Here is a 15,362-nt window from a genome sequence, read left to right on the forward strand (position 1 = left end):
TACATAATTAAGAATTACAATTTTAACCCTGCTCTGCAGTTACAACATATCCTGCCAAAATTTAAATAATGAAATTTTCATATTTTGCAGAAAATATTACAAGCAATAAGATCTTTACATATGTGAAATGGCAGGTCTTTAGATAAACACACTCATTTCCAATCATACATCATAAATAGTCTCTAAGCATGTAACCAGCAGTAAGGAGGTATGAAGCAAGGATGACAGCATGAGTTAACTAAGAAATGCCTATCAGACTCCTGTCTATTGTATCATTACAGTTACTTCCTGCCTCTGTTCAGAGGCACTTACCTCATACACAATCTGGGTTCCATTCTCTGAATGAAAAGAGCAGGACACATTTTGACATGTACCACAACAGGTGTGGTGACTGAAGGAAGGAACATATACTTGATGCTGGGGAAAAAAGGAAAGGAAAAAGACAAACTAGTACTTTTTAAACCTACATTATATGGAAATTCTTTGATTTCTGAAATTAAAAACACCAAGGAAATCAATGGATGGATGGATGGATGGATGGATGGATGGATGGATGGATGGATGGATGGACAGTTAGACAGATATGTTTACATAGGCTGCTAGAAACTGCCTCTCAAAATAATCATGTAGACACAAGATACACATCATCTCTGCTAAGTTGTCAAGTTCTTGCTGAGTAAACAGGACTAGCAAAAGTCTCCACTAAAACTTAAATTCTAGTTGTGCAGTTGATATCACAAATTGCATCCTTCCTGTATTTTAAGAATACTCACAGCTTCACATTGCTGGGAACAGTTCATCATTGTGAAATGCATGGCATTGTAGCCTGTGTTCTGATCTTTTTCTTCTAAACACTGTACAGTGTAACAAAGGTCTCCATCCAAGTACTGAATCACTGACTGTCCAGGATTCAGTACTGTGACCTCTTGGAAGATGCACACATCATCCTTCTCTAAAACCAAAAGAAATAGATGTTACCAGAGGGGGAAAAAAAATCATGATACAAATTAACACAACCAATGGTAAGACAAAAGTAGGGCAAATTCCTATTCACTGCAAAAGTTTTCTATCTTTTAGATTTGATTGGTTTGTGGTTTTAATTGCCAAACAAGAGTGGGAGGAATGATAATTCAGTTTTAGAAAATGCTACAAAATGCAAAACTGCCTAAAACTGATAGTGTTCCTAATACGGTAGTGAAAAAATGCCAGTTGTTCTTATTTTAAAAGGGTTCTAATATTTAACATTCTGCTATTCGGCACATCACAAAATCTAGCCTTCCTGTTAATTAAATGACTCTGCCTGCAAATACCTGTGGTCCAGTAATCTGCTCAGACTGTACCATAAATATGTTCTTGGATCTTGGAGGCAGTTATCCTGGGCTGCTGCCTGGACTGCAGCTTGCCTCAGCATCCCCAAGCACAGTGCAGCTGAAATCTGAGCTACATGGGCAACTGAGCAAGGGAAGGGAGCAGAGCTCTGATCTTAAGACTGGCTACCTCCTCTTGTGCTAGCTGAACAGCTCTGTTTCCCTGTGTGAGACGTTGTCTCATTTTGGAAGGGTACTGGTAGCAGCTGCCCTGCTCACACTCAGCTACCATTCACAGCCTGGGTACTGCTTGCCTCTCACCAGAGAGACTGTACCTGACTCTGAAAGTGTGGGCAGTTCTACAGCACTCCCACACTCTGCCACAATAGACACAAAGTGGGTGGATTAGCAGGCAAAGCCTGCTATTCATATTTTTAAAACAGAGTATCATTGCATAACTAGGTGGACACACATCAAATTAAGACAATAGAGAATTTATATTTAAGAATGTTATAATGACCCCATTTCTGCTTTATTTGCACACCCTTTTAGCTAAAAACTAAAGCACAACAATGAGGAATAAGAGAAAGTTACCACAAATATAGTGAGTGCATCCACAAGCACTGGAAACACTGCTATCTATTTTTTTAACTTCTCCCTGAATATAGAAAGACAAAAGTTTGCAAACTCATGCACAATTAAATGTAGTGTTAAACAGACAATTTTTCTCTAAAAATGTAAAATATTACTTTCATCACTTCTACCCTGGTTTCATAAAAGAGAAAAATTGCAATATACTCAAGAAACAGTAGCACATTCAGAGTTATTCAGTGTATTTATCTCTTAAAACAGAAAACAGTACTTCAATTTCTGTAGGGGTGCATAAAATAGCAGAGCCAATAAATAGCATTTTTTCCTGAGATACAAAGTTATTTCAATAATAAATGTATTAGCAAAAGATTGCCTCCTAGGAATTTTCTTCTGAAAGACAGGTGAAAGCTATTTAAATCTAAAATTCCTTAATAGAATTTATATTATGCTGTCTTCACATAAGGAAAAATGGATAAGGAAAATATGGTCACTATGGTATTAATGGGAGTTTGAGCACTCACTTACAATTATTTTCTAGATCACAGTCCCTATTATGACAAACTACGTGAGGAGCAAAGTATTCATGGCTTCTTGTATCAGCTAAATTCAATTTAAATAATTTTAATCAAAAGCATAAATGATTAAAAAACCAACACATTTCTTCAGATGATACACATAATCATAAAGCTCATACCTCATTAAATATATCTTTAAATATGAATTATTTATGTGGAAAGCCTTACTAGTATATTGTTTAATGTCAACACTGACCAGGATTAAACTACAGTTGATTTTTTTTTTTTTTCCACCTTACAATCACAAAAGTGAAATCTCTCCAAGGAATGGTTGACAACACTATACAGATACTTGGAATTACATGCTTGAGCTGGAGCTGGAAGACAATTCCACCCTGTCCCTTTTCACTCTTTACAACCTACTGAAACAAGTGCAAAAGGGAGGAGTAAGACAGTTCAACACCATTGCTAACAATATTTAAAAGATACCACTTACCAATTTACAGGTCAGCATAGTAGCATTTTCACAACTACATTCTGAGGAGATAAAGTAAACTGTGTTAATCAATTAGCTAACTGACAGCTTTGGCTAACAGCTGTGACTAAGGCATAAAGCAGTAATTACCACAGTGCCATTCCGGACAACACTGCCCAAGTATTTTTTCCTTCACAGGTGTCATGTCATCTGTGCAAATCATAGGAGGCTCAGAACAAAGATTTTCATCACAAACTAAATGAGGGGAAAAGACATATGAGAATTTACTCAACTTTTCTTCATGTTTCCCAGCTTACATTACTTTTGATAAATTTTTTTAAAATAAAATTATTTTATATAAATGTTATTGTGTTTCTTAAGCATCTGAAATATACTTGGAATGAAAAACTAAACAAAGATTTTCAAAAGTGATTTTAGTTGTCTTAGAACATGTTTAAATTTTCAGAGAACATCAAACAGGAATCATTGAATATTCTTCCTACTTCAGAGTTACTTAAGATTAAAACTAGTACCAAAGACAATTAAAAACACAATTTTTGGGAAACATAGACTGGAAATGTACTGTAAAATGCACTTCTGTAAGATAACAGTGAGCAACTGCCCTCCAAATATGATGCTGATAAGAAAATACTGCCTCCCTTATCAGAAATGGCTTACTGGGACTGTAAAAGAAGATCACGCGCTAAGATTTAACTTTCTCCCTGCCAGAACTGGGAAAAAAAATGCCAAAGGCCTTTGCAGATAATTTCACCTGGGTGAAAGTACTAGGGAAAGGAAAGGAAAGGATCAAAATACAGAAACAACTGAAGTAAAAATTACTAAACTCCAAACTTACTAGAAGTCAATTTAATTATTTGAAATTACCCTGAAAGACTGCAATAGGATGCAAGTTAATCTAAGTTAAGCAGTTATACTTGTAGATATTACTTAAAATGCATAGCACAATTTATGTGCTTTATGAGGTTATGAAAAGGACTAAGTTACACTGCAAATATTTATCTTCTGCCTTCTCATTATCTGAATAGTAGTCAACCCAGATGCATTTGAAGCCCTTGGTCTACTCCTTCCCCTAGGAGCTAAAAGTGCAAAGCAACTTCCTAAACATTAGTGAATGGTAGAACAGAGGAAAAACAACATGGAAACTGTTTTATTAAATGTGGTTTAATATATGAACAATTGTATATTTATACTCCAAGAATGGGATTCAGTGCCATTCGTATACTGGTATTTAGATCACTGTGAATATAACCATGTTCTGTCTGGTGAGCTAAAAAACCTCTCCAGACTCCACTGACTAGGTTTGTTCAAGAACTTTGAATCTACATCAAATTTGGTACCTCCACACCCTCATTTGGACCTCTTAGTCTATACCTGAAGCCCACCCTAACTGACAAACCTAAACAAATCCCTGCACACCCACACACTGTCTGTCATTTTTACTGAATTTGGTGGCACACTGAACTCACAACAGTTACACTTACCGCAGTAGTAATGAGGACAGCAGTGGTGTATGGTATTAAGGTCTACAGTGAGAATTTCCCCTTCGCTACACAAGGGAACGGGTTCAATACAGGATTCACAAACTGAATTAAAAAATAAAAAAAAAAACAACAATACACGAGACATGAACAACGTTTTAAATACTAAAAAGTAAGCACATGTGAATTCCATCTAATAGGCTATATAACAAGCAATACTGCGTTTGTCACTCAGATAACAGAACTTTTAAGGATTTTATGGATATAAAAGCTATACAAAGTGAAATCTCACTCCAAGAATTGCAGCCTTTAATTATTTCTTTTAGGATTATAGTCTGTTTTTGTAAATACTTGACTATTCCTTAGCTCTCCATAAAAATATTAGAGGCTTCTTACCACAGAGATGAGAGAAACAACAGGGATCTTCCTGTTTTGCTTCAACAACAAATTGATCTTCTCTGCAGCTGGGCTGGGAGGCATTAAAACAAACTGAAGGATCACATTCTGTAGGATGTGAGAAAAACAGTGTTTTAAAAGGAGTCATTGAAACAATATGAAAAAGAACAAGAAAATATATTCTTCATATGCTAAGTAAAATAAAATATCCCAAATTGACTGCAAATCAGAAGTAACACAAACACAAACACAAAAAATATTGGAGAAAACATATATAATTGCCTGGTACTATTTACAGTGTCCCATTCTGTTAACAATCAAAACAACTTGTAATGTAAATTTTCTTCCAACATATAATACAAGTACGGAAAACTTTTCACTAACTGTGGTTTTGCATTTCCCTTACCACATCGGTACTGTGGACAGCAGGACAGGGGGTGGTAGCCTACCACTAATTTTTCATTGGGTTTGCATGTTGGAGTAATGGCATCACACAATGACATGTTACATTCTGTGGGATAAAAAACAATTTTGATGTCTTTAAACAGACACAAGTGCAAGTCCTATAGCTTAGGCTATTTATACCATTTAATACAGAGACCCACAAAACAAAAGCAGCCCAAGTCAGCCTAAAATTCACTCCATAATATCATGTAGACCTTTGAGCTCAATCCAAGCAGGTAGTTATATCCCTCTTAAAGCTGGTATTTGCTTGCTCTGCTTCCTATGCATGAAGTCAGTTATAATGTCCCGCTGATATGCCTTGAGCAAATTGACAATACAGCATTGGTAATAAGCAAAAGCACCATATCAGCTGGACCATATGTTCTTGTTTTCCTTGAAGATGTTATGAAGAAATTAGTATATTTTGTTTAATGTTTTAGGAGCAGTAAGCTTATTATTTTTCTTAACAAACATGGCTAGGCAGAATATTGGTATTCAGTGATCAGCTCCCAAAAAACAGCTTCTGGGAAACAGCAGTAGATCACAGGGTACTGCTCATGACACCAAAGCACCAGAAAGAAAAGCAAGTAATCTCTGGTGATGCCCCCAAATACCAAGGTACTTCTATCATTGAACATATATCAGTTTATTGTTAAATTTCATGCAAGAGTTAAAAAAATAATTTTTAACAGAAGTTTTGTTTAACTGGTGGACTTCTAAGAAAAAAATTATTTAAGTGAATAATTCTTATGAAGAATAGAAGCTTCAATTGATGGCCCAACCAGCCACAAGTACTTGAAAAAAATTCTAAAAAAAATCTAAAAAAAATTCTTAAATCTAAACTTTGTCAGCTGCATGTGAATGTGAAGCACTTACTTTTATGCTCCTGTTACAGAAAAAAATTGTGGTACATACCACAAACTTTCTTAGGACAGCAAGCTCTCTCCTCAATGACATGGAGTAGAACTTCCCCTTCTCTTTCACAGACTGGTGGTGGATCCTCGCTGCATTCAGGTTCTACAGCAATAATGCTTCCATTTTCTAAACAGTTGTACATGCAGCACCCTCTCATGGACCCATTCCATATCTCCCCAGCAGAGCGGGGTTGTCCTTTACTGTCTGTACATGCTGAAAGAAAAAAAAAGCAGAACGTTATATCCCTTCAACAAGCAAGAAAGCTCCCATTTCCTGCAAGCAACTGTGATTTGCATAAAATTATTGCAGAAAATAATATGGTTGAGGAGCATTATGATAAAAGAATCCAAGAAAGGATAATGACCTTAAAAGCCCCAAAGGAACAAAATTTTTTCTATAGGTGAAAATGGGTGAGGACAAGGGACAGAACACGCCCATGCTATTCCTTCCTAAGTTCTCAAGGGAGGAAGTCCTGGGACCTACAGAAGAATGACCATCACTTTTTCCCCAATAGAGGTGCATCAACACATGTTCTTAAAGCCAGGTTAACTGAAAGCATAAACTGCTGTAGCTTGAGAAAAAGGTAGGCTCTGCTGAAGGGATCTTTATCAGATTGACATTTACTGAGGACTGACACAATTTAAGCTTATCTCTTACCATGAACTGTTAATATATCTGTGGTTAATGTTATATAACTGCAAACCTACTCTGTCCTACTGTACTTACTACATTTTTCTTCAGGTATACAGAGGTCAGAGTCTGTTCTATGCAGTATGGTGCCATTTTTACACACACAGTCTTCCCTTAAATGGGAACAGGGAGAATCTTCATAGAACCATTTATTCAAGCATGTCTTGGCTTCACAGGGTTGCACACAAGGCTGGTATTCCTTGCCCTCTGGACAGCTCAATGCTGCAAGGAATAAAAAAGGGCATTGAGTGCTTCTGTATTCTTTCAGTATTTCATTGGTTAAATAGGTAGTAATAACAAATGAATTAGCATAGAAAGCATGCATTTATACTTTTAACAGTACTTTAGGTAAGCAGCTAATTAAATGGAGATTAAAATTCTTTCATGACTAAATGATGTATTCTCATCTTAAGAACTTGTACCCTGATTTACCAATACTGTGATAGAATCAGATGTTACTTACAAGAATAAAAGAAAGAAATATATTTTAACTTATTACTAAACACTTAATCACCAAAAAACCTCATTGCTAAAGGCACATATGGTTACAGAATATGGCTATGTGCTTACAACAGTAATCAGGTGTCCTCCATTTAATGCAGATGTTGTGCTTGTTGCATAAAGCCACATATGCAGAAAGTGCATCACACTCATAATTCCAAAAATTAGTACTGTTGATCCACATCTTCTCACAAAATTCCTGTGGTGACACCTAGGAACATATTGAAATTGGGAAGTAACAAGTATAAGGGCTTCCTGTAACTAAAATAAATCAGTAATTAGGGGAAATAATACAGCCACAAGGGAAAAAACCCACTACAATTAAAAATATCTTTTTTGTCAGAACACTCGTTCTACAAAACTTAAACTGCCAGAATTTTTTATGATCAGTAGACAGAGAATACAGTCCTAATGAGATTGTCACACCACTTTAAAGAACTTTTCAGTATAGCCCTGACAACTAAAAGTGAACAATCTCAGCTAAACATGGCTGCTATGTCTTCCATATAATCCTGCTGTGAATTAATTACTTATTACTCTGTTTCTGTGTCTGTAGGACCTGATGGTCTATTTTACTGAGCCTAAATGCAGGTGGTGCAACCTCTATTATTTCTGTTTGGTTTGTTTGCATAAATTTGTTACAAGATGTAAAAGATTTTATTTCATTCTGCCTCTTCACTACTGTGTTGCAGCTGAGTTCTCCCTGTGGTTTCAGTAAATCTTCAAGCAGTCTCTCACTTCTGCCAAGAAGTTCATCACACTGATTATTCTGATACCTATCCTTGACCAGCTGGTTCATGCCAGCAAGTGCACAATACGTTCCATCCACTCTGGCTCTGCCACCAGCATGTATATGAAAGAAAACAAATTTCATAATGGATGAACCAACCACTTGAAGGTCTTGAGTATATGTCAGTTTTTGCTGTAAACCAGGAAAAGATGCATGAAAAGAGTTCTCCTGGGAACATATATGCAGTAGGTATTATGACTCCTCAGATTTCCTTAAATTATTATAAAATATGTCAAAACAATTATGCAAAGCATCCTGCTACTCACTGGTGCTACTCTATCTCCTTGATTCCAAATTGCTTACCACTGCTCCCTCCCACTATGTTTCTGTGGCAAATATCTATTGATTTTTGTATATAAAGAAACTGCTTTAGGTCCTTTCTTTCAGAGGAACTCCCTGCATTTTTTTTCTACCTCAGGAAAGTGAAGAGAGGTTTTAGGACTTTGAAAGAAGGGACTCAGATGTCTGCAATACTTTTAACAACATTTGTCTGTGATGAAAATAGAAGTGTAACTCAATAAAGACAAAGGGTAGAAAAGCAGAGTAAGAAGTGAATCAGGAATCTGAACACATCTATCTCTCAAAAAGAAAGGGCCACTTGAATAATTAATCCTTTTTATTTTTAATTAAGTCAGGAAAGTCAGACCTCAGAGATCTGGGGATTCCTTATTTTCTGTTCTGGAAAGCAACTGTGCTGCACTACCCACCTCTATAGCTGCATGTTACACCATATCTCCATTAAAAAGTATAATTTGTAGAAATTAATTATAACTATTTCTGTAAGAAATTATACAAAACTGCCAACATAATATTGGCTATGTAAAAATTTTTAACGGGACTTTCTTCAGTCCAATAAGTCTTCAACTGCATGAATTGTTGTGTGCAGCATAAGCATGAGGGTTTCTGTTCTACTGATCCATGTCAAGCATTTAATAAAAATAACATCTCTGGAATGTGTTTATCCTGACAAGATGATCCAGTTTCTCTTCTTTGAGAAATGCTCGTTAAGTAATTTCAAAAAAACAGCATAATAGCACACGGATCAATATGTATGTGTGTTTACAGCAGACAGCATGACAGGGGTATTAAATCATCCATTCCATTGTCAAATCATAAAAATAAGCAAAAACATGAAAAATGTGCATGTATCAGTCACTCCTTTCTTAATTATAAAACTTATATTTTATTTGGTCCTGCAATTTTTCTGATCCTCATACTCACTTTCTTGTGACAAGGGATGAAAATGCTTCTGTTTAACAGTTCCATACAGTATGTGCAGTTATCTTCAGTGCAGTTTCTTACTGGCCTCCTGGTTGTTACATCAAGCGATTTCTCAATTTCCCAACTCTTAATGAACATTTCAATTTCCTCCATATTTGTAATTATGGTCATGTTTTCCATTTTTAGGTCATCACTAGGATCTCCATTACACACCCCTGGAGACAGAGAATCATATTCAAAGCACAAACAAACATGCCATAAACTTTCATTTGGGAAAGAAAAGTGCACTTGATAAGTTATGATTAACACCACATCAGGCTGACCTGTGAAACTTAGTCACCTGAGTTTTGAATTAAAACAGCTGCATGTCCACTGTAGTTCCAACTTCCTGCTTGTTATGTTGGTTCTCAGCTCAATGGCTTAGTAAAACAAGTAGATCATACAATACAACTCATTGTACCTTTCACAACAATTAACTTTTGAGAAAAACTGCAACCAAAATGTGCTGATGAGTGTATCAAATTCACTGACATGGCTATAGATTCTGATCTCATTCTACTCAATGGCAGCCAGCTCCTTGTGAGTAATAGTAGATGGTTTTGAAATTAATTGCTCATCACCTATGATTTCACACTCTATTGAGATTTAATTAAATATTCTAAGTGCAAGAAGTTATTAAAAGAATCTTTTGATGAAAAAAATTCGTCTTAAGAGAATAATGTTCTTACTCCAGTTATTCATACAAAACCACTATTAAAAACAACCTTCCCAGACCCTCGGCATTCATTGTCTACCTGAATTCATTACTCTATTGATTCATGAATAAAAATACATGATCTCTTTAAGCACAAAACAAGTAATGCCAAAACTTTAATCTCATACTGGTTTTACCTCAGGAATTGAGGAGGCAAAATTCCTCTCTTGTTTTCAGTTTCCATCTGCACTGTTAAGCACACCCTAAGCCCTTGCCTTTTTGTTTTCAGCCATGCAGACTGATGCTCTCCAGGGTCCTCTGTTAGAACTGGACTAGCTTAGTGTGGCTGACTATTATTCTTCCAGACAGCATGAAGAAATACAGAAGATGGCATTTAAATAAGAATTTTACAGTAGCACCACTTTCCAGTATTCTTAACTCTTCTGCTTCTTGCTGCACATCACTAACTGCTGGCATTAGAATTTGTAAGGCTATGCTACAGAACTGCAGAATCAATATAGCTTTAAAAATAAAGCAAATTTACCACATAGTCCCACAACTTTTTCTAGTATGAGAGGAAGAGGATTGCAGAATCCCAGACAGGAGCGAATAGCAGAGGACAGGAAAGAAGCACTGAAGAAAACTTCGGATTTTACTGCAAAATATCAGGTAGTGAGTGCATCATTTTAAGCTACATTTGGATTTGTCTGCATAGTCTTCCTCTTTTTATCTTCTCATGACACAAAGAGGAACTGTTCTATAATTCTTTCTACATTTGACCTCATCTTGTCCCACTCATTCAGCATGCATTAAGAAGATGGCATTATACTGGGAAAAGATGCAGGGCCAGCTTCCACCCTCTTTCACTGGATTTAGGAGAACTTTCCTTTTGTTCAAGCAGAAGACTGCAATTTATTTTAAAGGCTTTGTTTGTTTGTCTTTATATATAAAGCATATCTGAATTGCTTTGTTTGCTTTTAAAACTAAAAGCAGTTCAAAAGATTATAAGAAGTTCATTTTCCTTTTCAATATGTCAATTATGTAAAATTAAAAACCACCAGAAAATGAGTATTTATGATAAAATTAAAGCAATTTTTAATTGTCTGCTTGCACTTTTCCATATTATTCATACTGGCAAAGCTATAAAAAGCTTTATGGAAGCTTGAAATATGCTACATTTACTATCATTGTAATTCAAGACTGAGACACCCCAGCACAGTTTAATATTCTACACCCAGCCTCAAGAGATCTAAATTCAGATTCTTAATTCACTGTCCTCAAAAGACTTGGACCCTTCCCAAGATAAAACTTTTGTCAGTATTTTCATAGCAATAAGCTGCCACTGCTAGCATCAGACAGTTATTCTTGTCTCCATAATTATTGAAATATACTATCACTACCTGAATTTCTCTAGCAGCCACTTCTTCACTAAAAATTTTCTTTTTCTTTACTTGGCTTCAACAAAACTCTTAAAACAGGCAAAAATAAGTAAAATAAATATATTATTTTTTTAAAAGTTATTTAGATACAATGTGCTGATCACTACTTGTTCTGCAAAGTACTTTATTAGCACACAGTGCTTTCAAACAGAATGATTAATTTATTATTAATTAATTAATAGGATTTCGCAGGCCTTCACATAGGATTGTCAGTATAGTTAATGAGAGCGACAACAAGAGCTATAGGGACAGTTGGTCACATACACAAAAGGGAGTTGCAAATTCCAATTGGAAAGTTAGTCAATAAGAAAAAAATTGCCACCATAGCCTCACCACAAAGTCCTTCTGTCTTCCTTGTTGTGTTGGAGTGTAATCCATACTGTATGTCTATGATGCCTGTAAAATGAGCCCACTTGATGCTAATACCTGCTGGGGTATTAACGACATACATTGCACCAGTGTCCTGAATACTTAGTCCATCTTTTGAAAATGGTAACGGTTGAATTACAGAATCCACAACTACCTAAAATAAACCAAACACATTTTAGAGATAAAGCCAGATCACAATGATGCATTTTATAGGTATTTCTATTTTATAACAAAAGACTTCTTTTCATGGTCTCTGCCAAAAAAACAGTCACAGTGCTTAAATTAGAGAGCTTCCCACCCATGCCACTTCCAAACACTGCAAATGAAGTAGGCATAAGGACAAAAAAATCTTTTCTAATTAGGGAAATAATAAATCTTATTTATCACATATTGTATGATGACACAAAACCTCATTCCAGTTATTCAAAGTCATCTGTTCTGACTTGTTACTGACTAGCAAGAAAGTACCTTAAGTATTTATCATTTCTGGAATTCTGGGGTTTCTGGAAGTATAGAACTGCTTTTGCAGCTTCATTAAATTTCAAAACAGCTTTAAAGTGTCATTTTGGAAAAATTACATTTAAGTGAAGCGTGGTACCAGAAATGTAAATTGTTTTGCCTCTAGTATATCATGAATTATTTGGAATCTGATCTGCAAAAGTAATCCTAATCCTGTAGTGTTTTATTTTAAATCTGATTTATCACATTCTACAACAAAATATCTATCCAAGCTATTTTTAAGAGTACACATGCTATTGATATATACTTACTTTTCTTGCTAAACGATTGATAAGCATTTGACAAGTGTGTGTTGTGACATTTAATTTCTTAAAACAGAGCCCTGAAGTGTTTGCAGGTGGCACCTTGAAAGAAAAGTGACAAGAAAATCGAGTTACTATTATTTTTCTAATTCTGTACCAGTGGTGTAGTAATTTTTATATTAATTACTTAATAATAATAATGCATTTTAAAATCAGCAAAATAAGTAAGTACTTACTAGTTTTCTTATTGAATTTGCACTCTGGAAAATATTAAAAATAAATTAGAACTGCAATAAAAATCAGCAGCATTTTTATTTAGTAAAAATAAGCTATTATTTTCTTTGTCTTTAATGTTCTTCTACAATTAGGTAAATAATTAAACTAATTTAGTATATTCATTATAAATAATAAAAAATACACACTTTCCAGCTACTTTAGTGCATATGCTGAAAGGTCCTTTCTACTTATATTTCTTAAAGAAACAAAACCACAGATTTCTAAAGCTCATCTGAGTATGTGTTCCGCATTCCCACCTTTAGACTGCAACCAGAAAACGAGATAACAATTTAATAGAAAACATCTAAAACAATGCAAGACTTTTGCCTTTAACAGTCTTAAAGTTCAAGCGTACAGCTGCCCTGTGAGAGTAAACAAGAGACGGGAAGGAAAGAAGCCTGTTGAAGCCCCTCATCATTGACTAGTTTATCCACAAACTGAAGATGGACTCAATCCAGTTGCTTAAGGCCTGCATGAATTAGGACTATGGACAATGCAAAGGAAATGTATGTAAAGATTCTAAGTATGAGACTGACCTGGCCTAAACTGGTAATCTGAAAATAAAGTGGTTGGACCCCCTCTGTAGACAATGCAGAGAGTTAGACAACTACAAAGGACAACACATCACAGTCATTAATATTTTCCTAAAATAACTACAAAATATATTTTGTCTCTTGTAAAAATATTTTACTATTTTGACCATATTGTAAAACACTAATTCAAGGTTACAAGAACACTTCTGTGTGGAAAACCTGAAAGGAGATATGCATATTGAGAAATAATGTCACCTCTGATAATTTAAAAGGAATGTACATTTGAATTTCCTTACAACACAACAATTACTGTTTTTATTATTATAAAATTATTTTATCTAGAAAGCATTATTAAGCATGTTTCTTGAAAATTAAATTACTTGTCATTTTTGATTGAGTATGGCTTTTATGTGTCATTTTTAATTGTCATATTCTTGCATAATTTCAAACCTATAACACAAAAAAATTCAAGGAACAATTGTAATTATTGCATAAATGCAAGAACCTTACCTGATTAGCAGGACATTTTTCAATGTGAGCAACAATAGTTTCTCCTGGTAACTTGACTAAAACATAGGAAGCCATATTACAGAGGGCTATGTTGTTTCCATCAAATGTTATAACACTCAGTTCAGATAGTACAGAACACTGACCTAAAAAAGAGATGTCATTTAATGAGGTTACCACAAAACTGAATACAGGGTATTTCTAAAATCTTTCAGTTCTAGCAATATTTGCTTTCGCATATACATTCATAGATAGATAAATAGATAGATAGATGACCTTGTTCTGCAGACAATATATTATACATTATAGCCACAAGCTGAAGTAACAGTTTACTCAGTGGAAATACCTTAACCTGCTTCTGTGTGCCCAGGGTAGGGGACAATGTTTAAACTGATTAAAATTTTTACTTAAAGTTTTACAGGCAAGGTCAAAGAATCTGCACAATGTGAGATTAAACATATGCATAAAAATATATATGTATTTGAGATACTGACAAGGGACTTATCTGTCTTGTCTTGAAAAAAATATAAAATGCAATATTGGTTTCATTGATGCTGCAAGGTTTTAAATATGACTTATCTTTAGTCTTTTTGTTCCCTTGGCAGAATCATCTGCCAGTTTCTAAAGTTTCTAAGCATGAATCAAAACTGCAATTAGAGCTAAATGAGATACGAGGGTTCTGTCTTTCAGAATAGTCAGTATTTAATTTATTTTTCTTCATAAAATGTTGAAATCTTAACATTTTTACCGAAAAAATTCTGAAAAGTCTCAGCTGAAAAATATTGGAGTTCATGCTAAAGATGTCATTTGAATGTTTGCATTCAAAAAAAATTTTTTTTTTATTCTCCAGGATGTCAATTCAAAGGTACCAAAATGTTCAGTATATTTAATTCTGCTTTGCTGATTAATAGCTCTTTTTAATTCATTCCAGCATTTAACCTCATATTCTCATTGTAATAACCCTTTAATTTAGTACTTGATATTTACAGATGAAGGTTCCATATTTTATTTAAAAATAAAAGAGTGACTTACAAGGACATTCCCATTCTGGACAACAGCTATCAGTGTTAACTTGAACAGGCATTCCTCGAAAACCACAATGTGGCTTGTGCACATCCTTAGGGCAGTTCCTTGAAAGGTTGTATAACATCCAACCCATATTAACACACACATACTGGCTGCATTTGTCAACAGGTTCGAGGTATCTTGGCTGTCATATAAGGAAAAAACAACCAGAGTGAACTTTAACTTCATTGACTGTATGAAGGCCAAGTGATTACTTGTCCATCCCCCAGCTCTGAGACAGAATCAGCACATCTACCTGCCCCCCATCAGTTATTTTGGAATGACGTGCATTTTTGTGGTTGTAACCAGTGACAATGATGCATGTCCATTCACCCAAACCCTTCCTGTTCCATCCAGTTTTGGTGGAATACGCT

At 34.9% G+C, this 15,362-nt stretch overlaps 1 protein-coding gene across 1 annotated transcript in view; it reads right to left on the reverse strand.

Moving 5' to 3' along the window:
* OTOGL (otogelin like) overlaps nt 1-15,362 on the reverse strand; it is a 93,206-nt gene that overhangs the window by 9,260 nt on the left and 68,584 nt on the right. The window contains exons 38-54 of the mRNA XM_033058455.1: nt 14,956-15,133; nt 13,927-14,069; nt 12,844-12,867; nt 12,617-12,709; nt 11,811-12,000; nt 9,345-9,559; nt 7,403-7,544; nt 6,869-7,054; nt 6,143-6,355; nt 5,190-5,294; nt 4,784-4,891; nt 4,391-4,492; nt 3,039-3,143; nt 2,910-2,950; nt 1,902-1,965; nt 774-952; nt 313-417 (exon numbers count right to left, since the gene is read on the reverse strand). Of these exons, the coding sequence (XP_032914346.1) occupies nt 313-417; nt 774-952; nt 1,902-1,965; nt 2,910-2,950; nt 3,039-3,143; nt 4,391-4,492; nt 4,784-4,891; nt 5,190-5,294; nt 6,143-6,355; nt 6,869-7,054; nt 7,403-7,544; nt 9,345-9,559; nt 11,811-12,000; nt 12,617-12,709; nt 12,844-12,867; nt 13,927-14,069; nt 14,956-15,133 (2,193 nt within the window). The remainder of the gene's footprint in view (nt 1-312; nt 418-773; nt 953-1,901; nt 1,966-2,909; nt 2,951-3,038; nt 3,144-4,390; nt 4,493-4,783; nt 4,892-5,189; nt 5,295-6,142; nt 6,356-6,868; nt 7,055-7,402; nt 7,545-9,344; nt 9,560-11,810; nt 12,001-12,616; nt 12,710-12,843; nt 12,868-13,926; nt 14,070-14,955; nt 15,134-15,362) is intronic.

The sequence above is a fragment of the Catharus ustulatus genome, chromosome 4 (assembly GCF_009819885.2).
Source record: "Catharus ustulatus isolate bCatUst1 chromosome 4, bCatUst1.pri.v2, whole genome shotgun sequence".
Taxonomy (NCBI): Eukaryota; Metazoa; Chordata; class Aves; order Passeriformes; family Turdidae; genus Catharus; species Catharus ustulatus.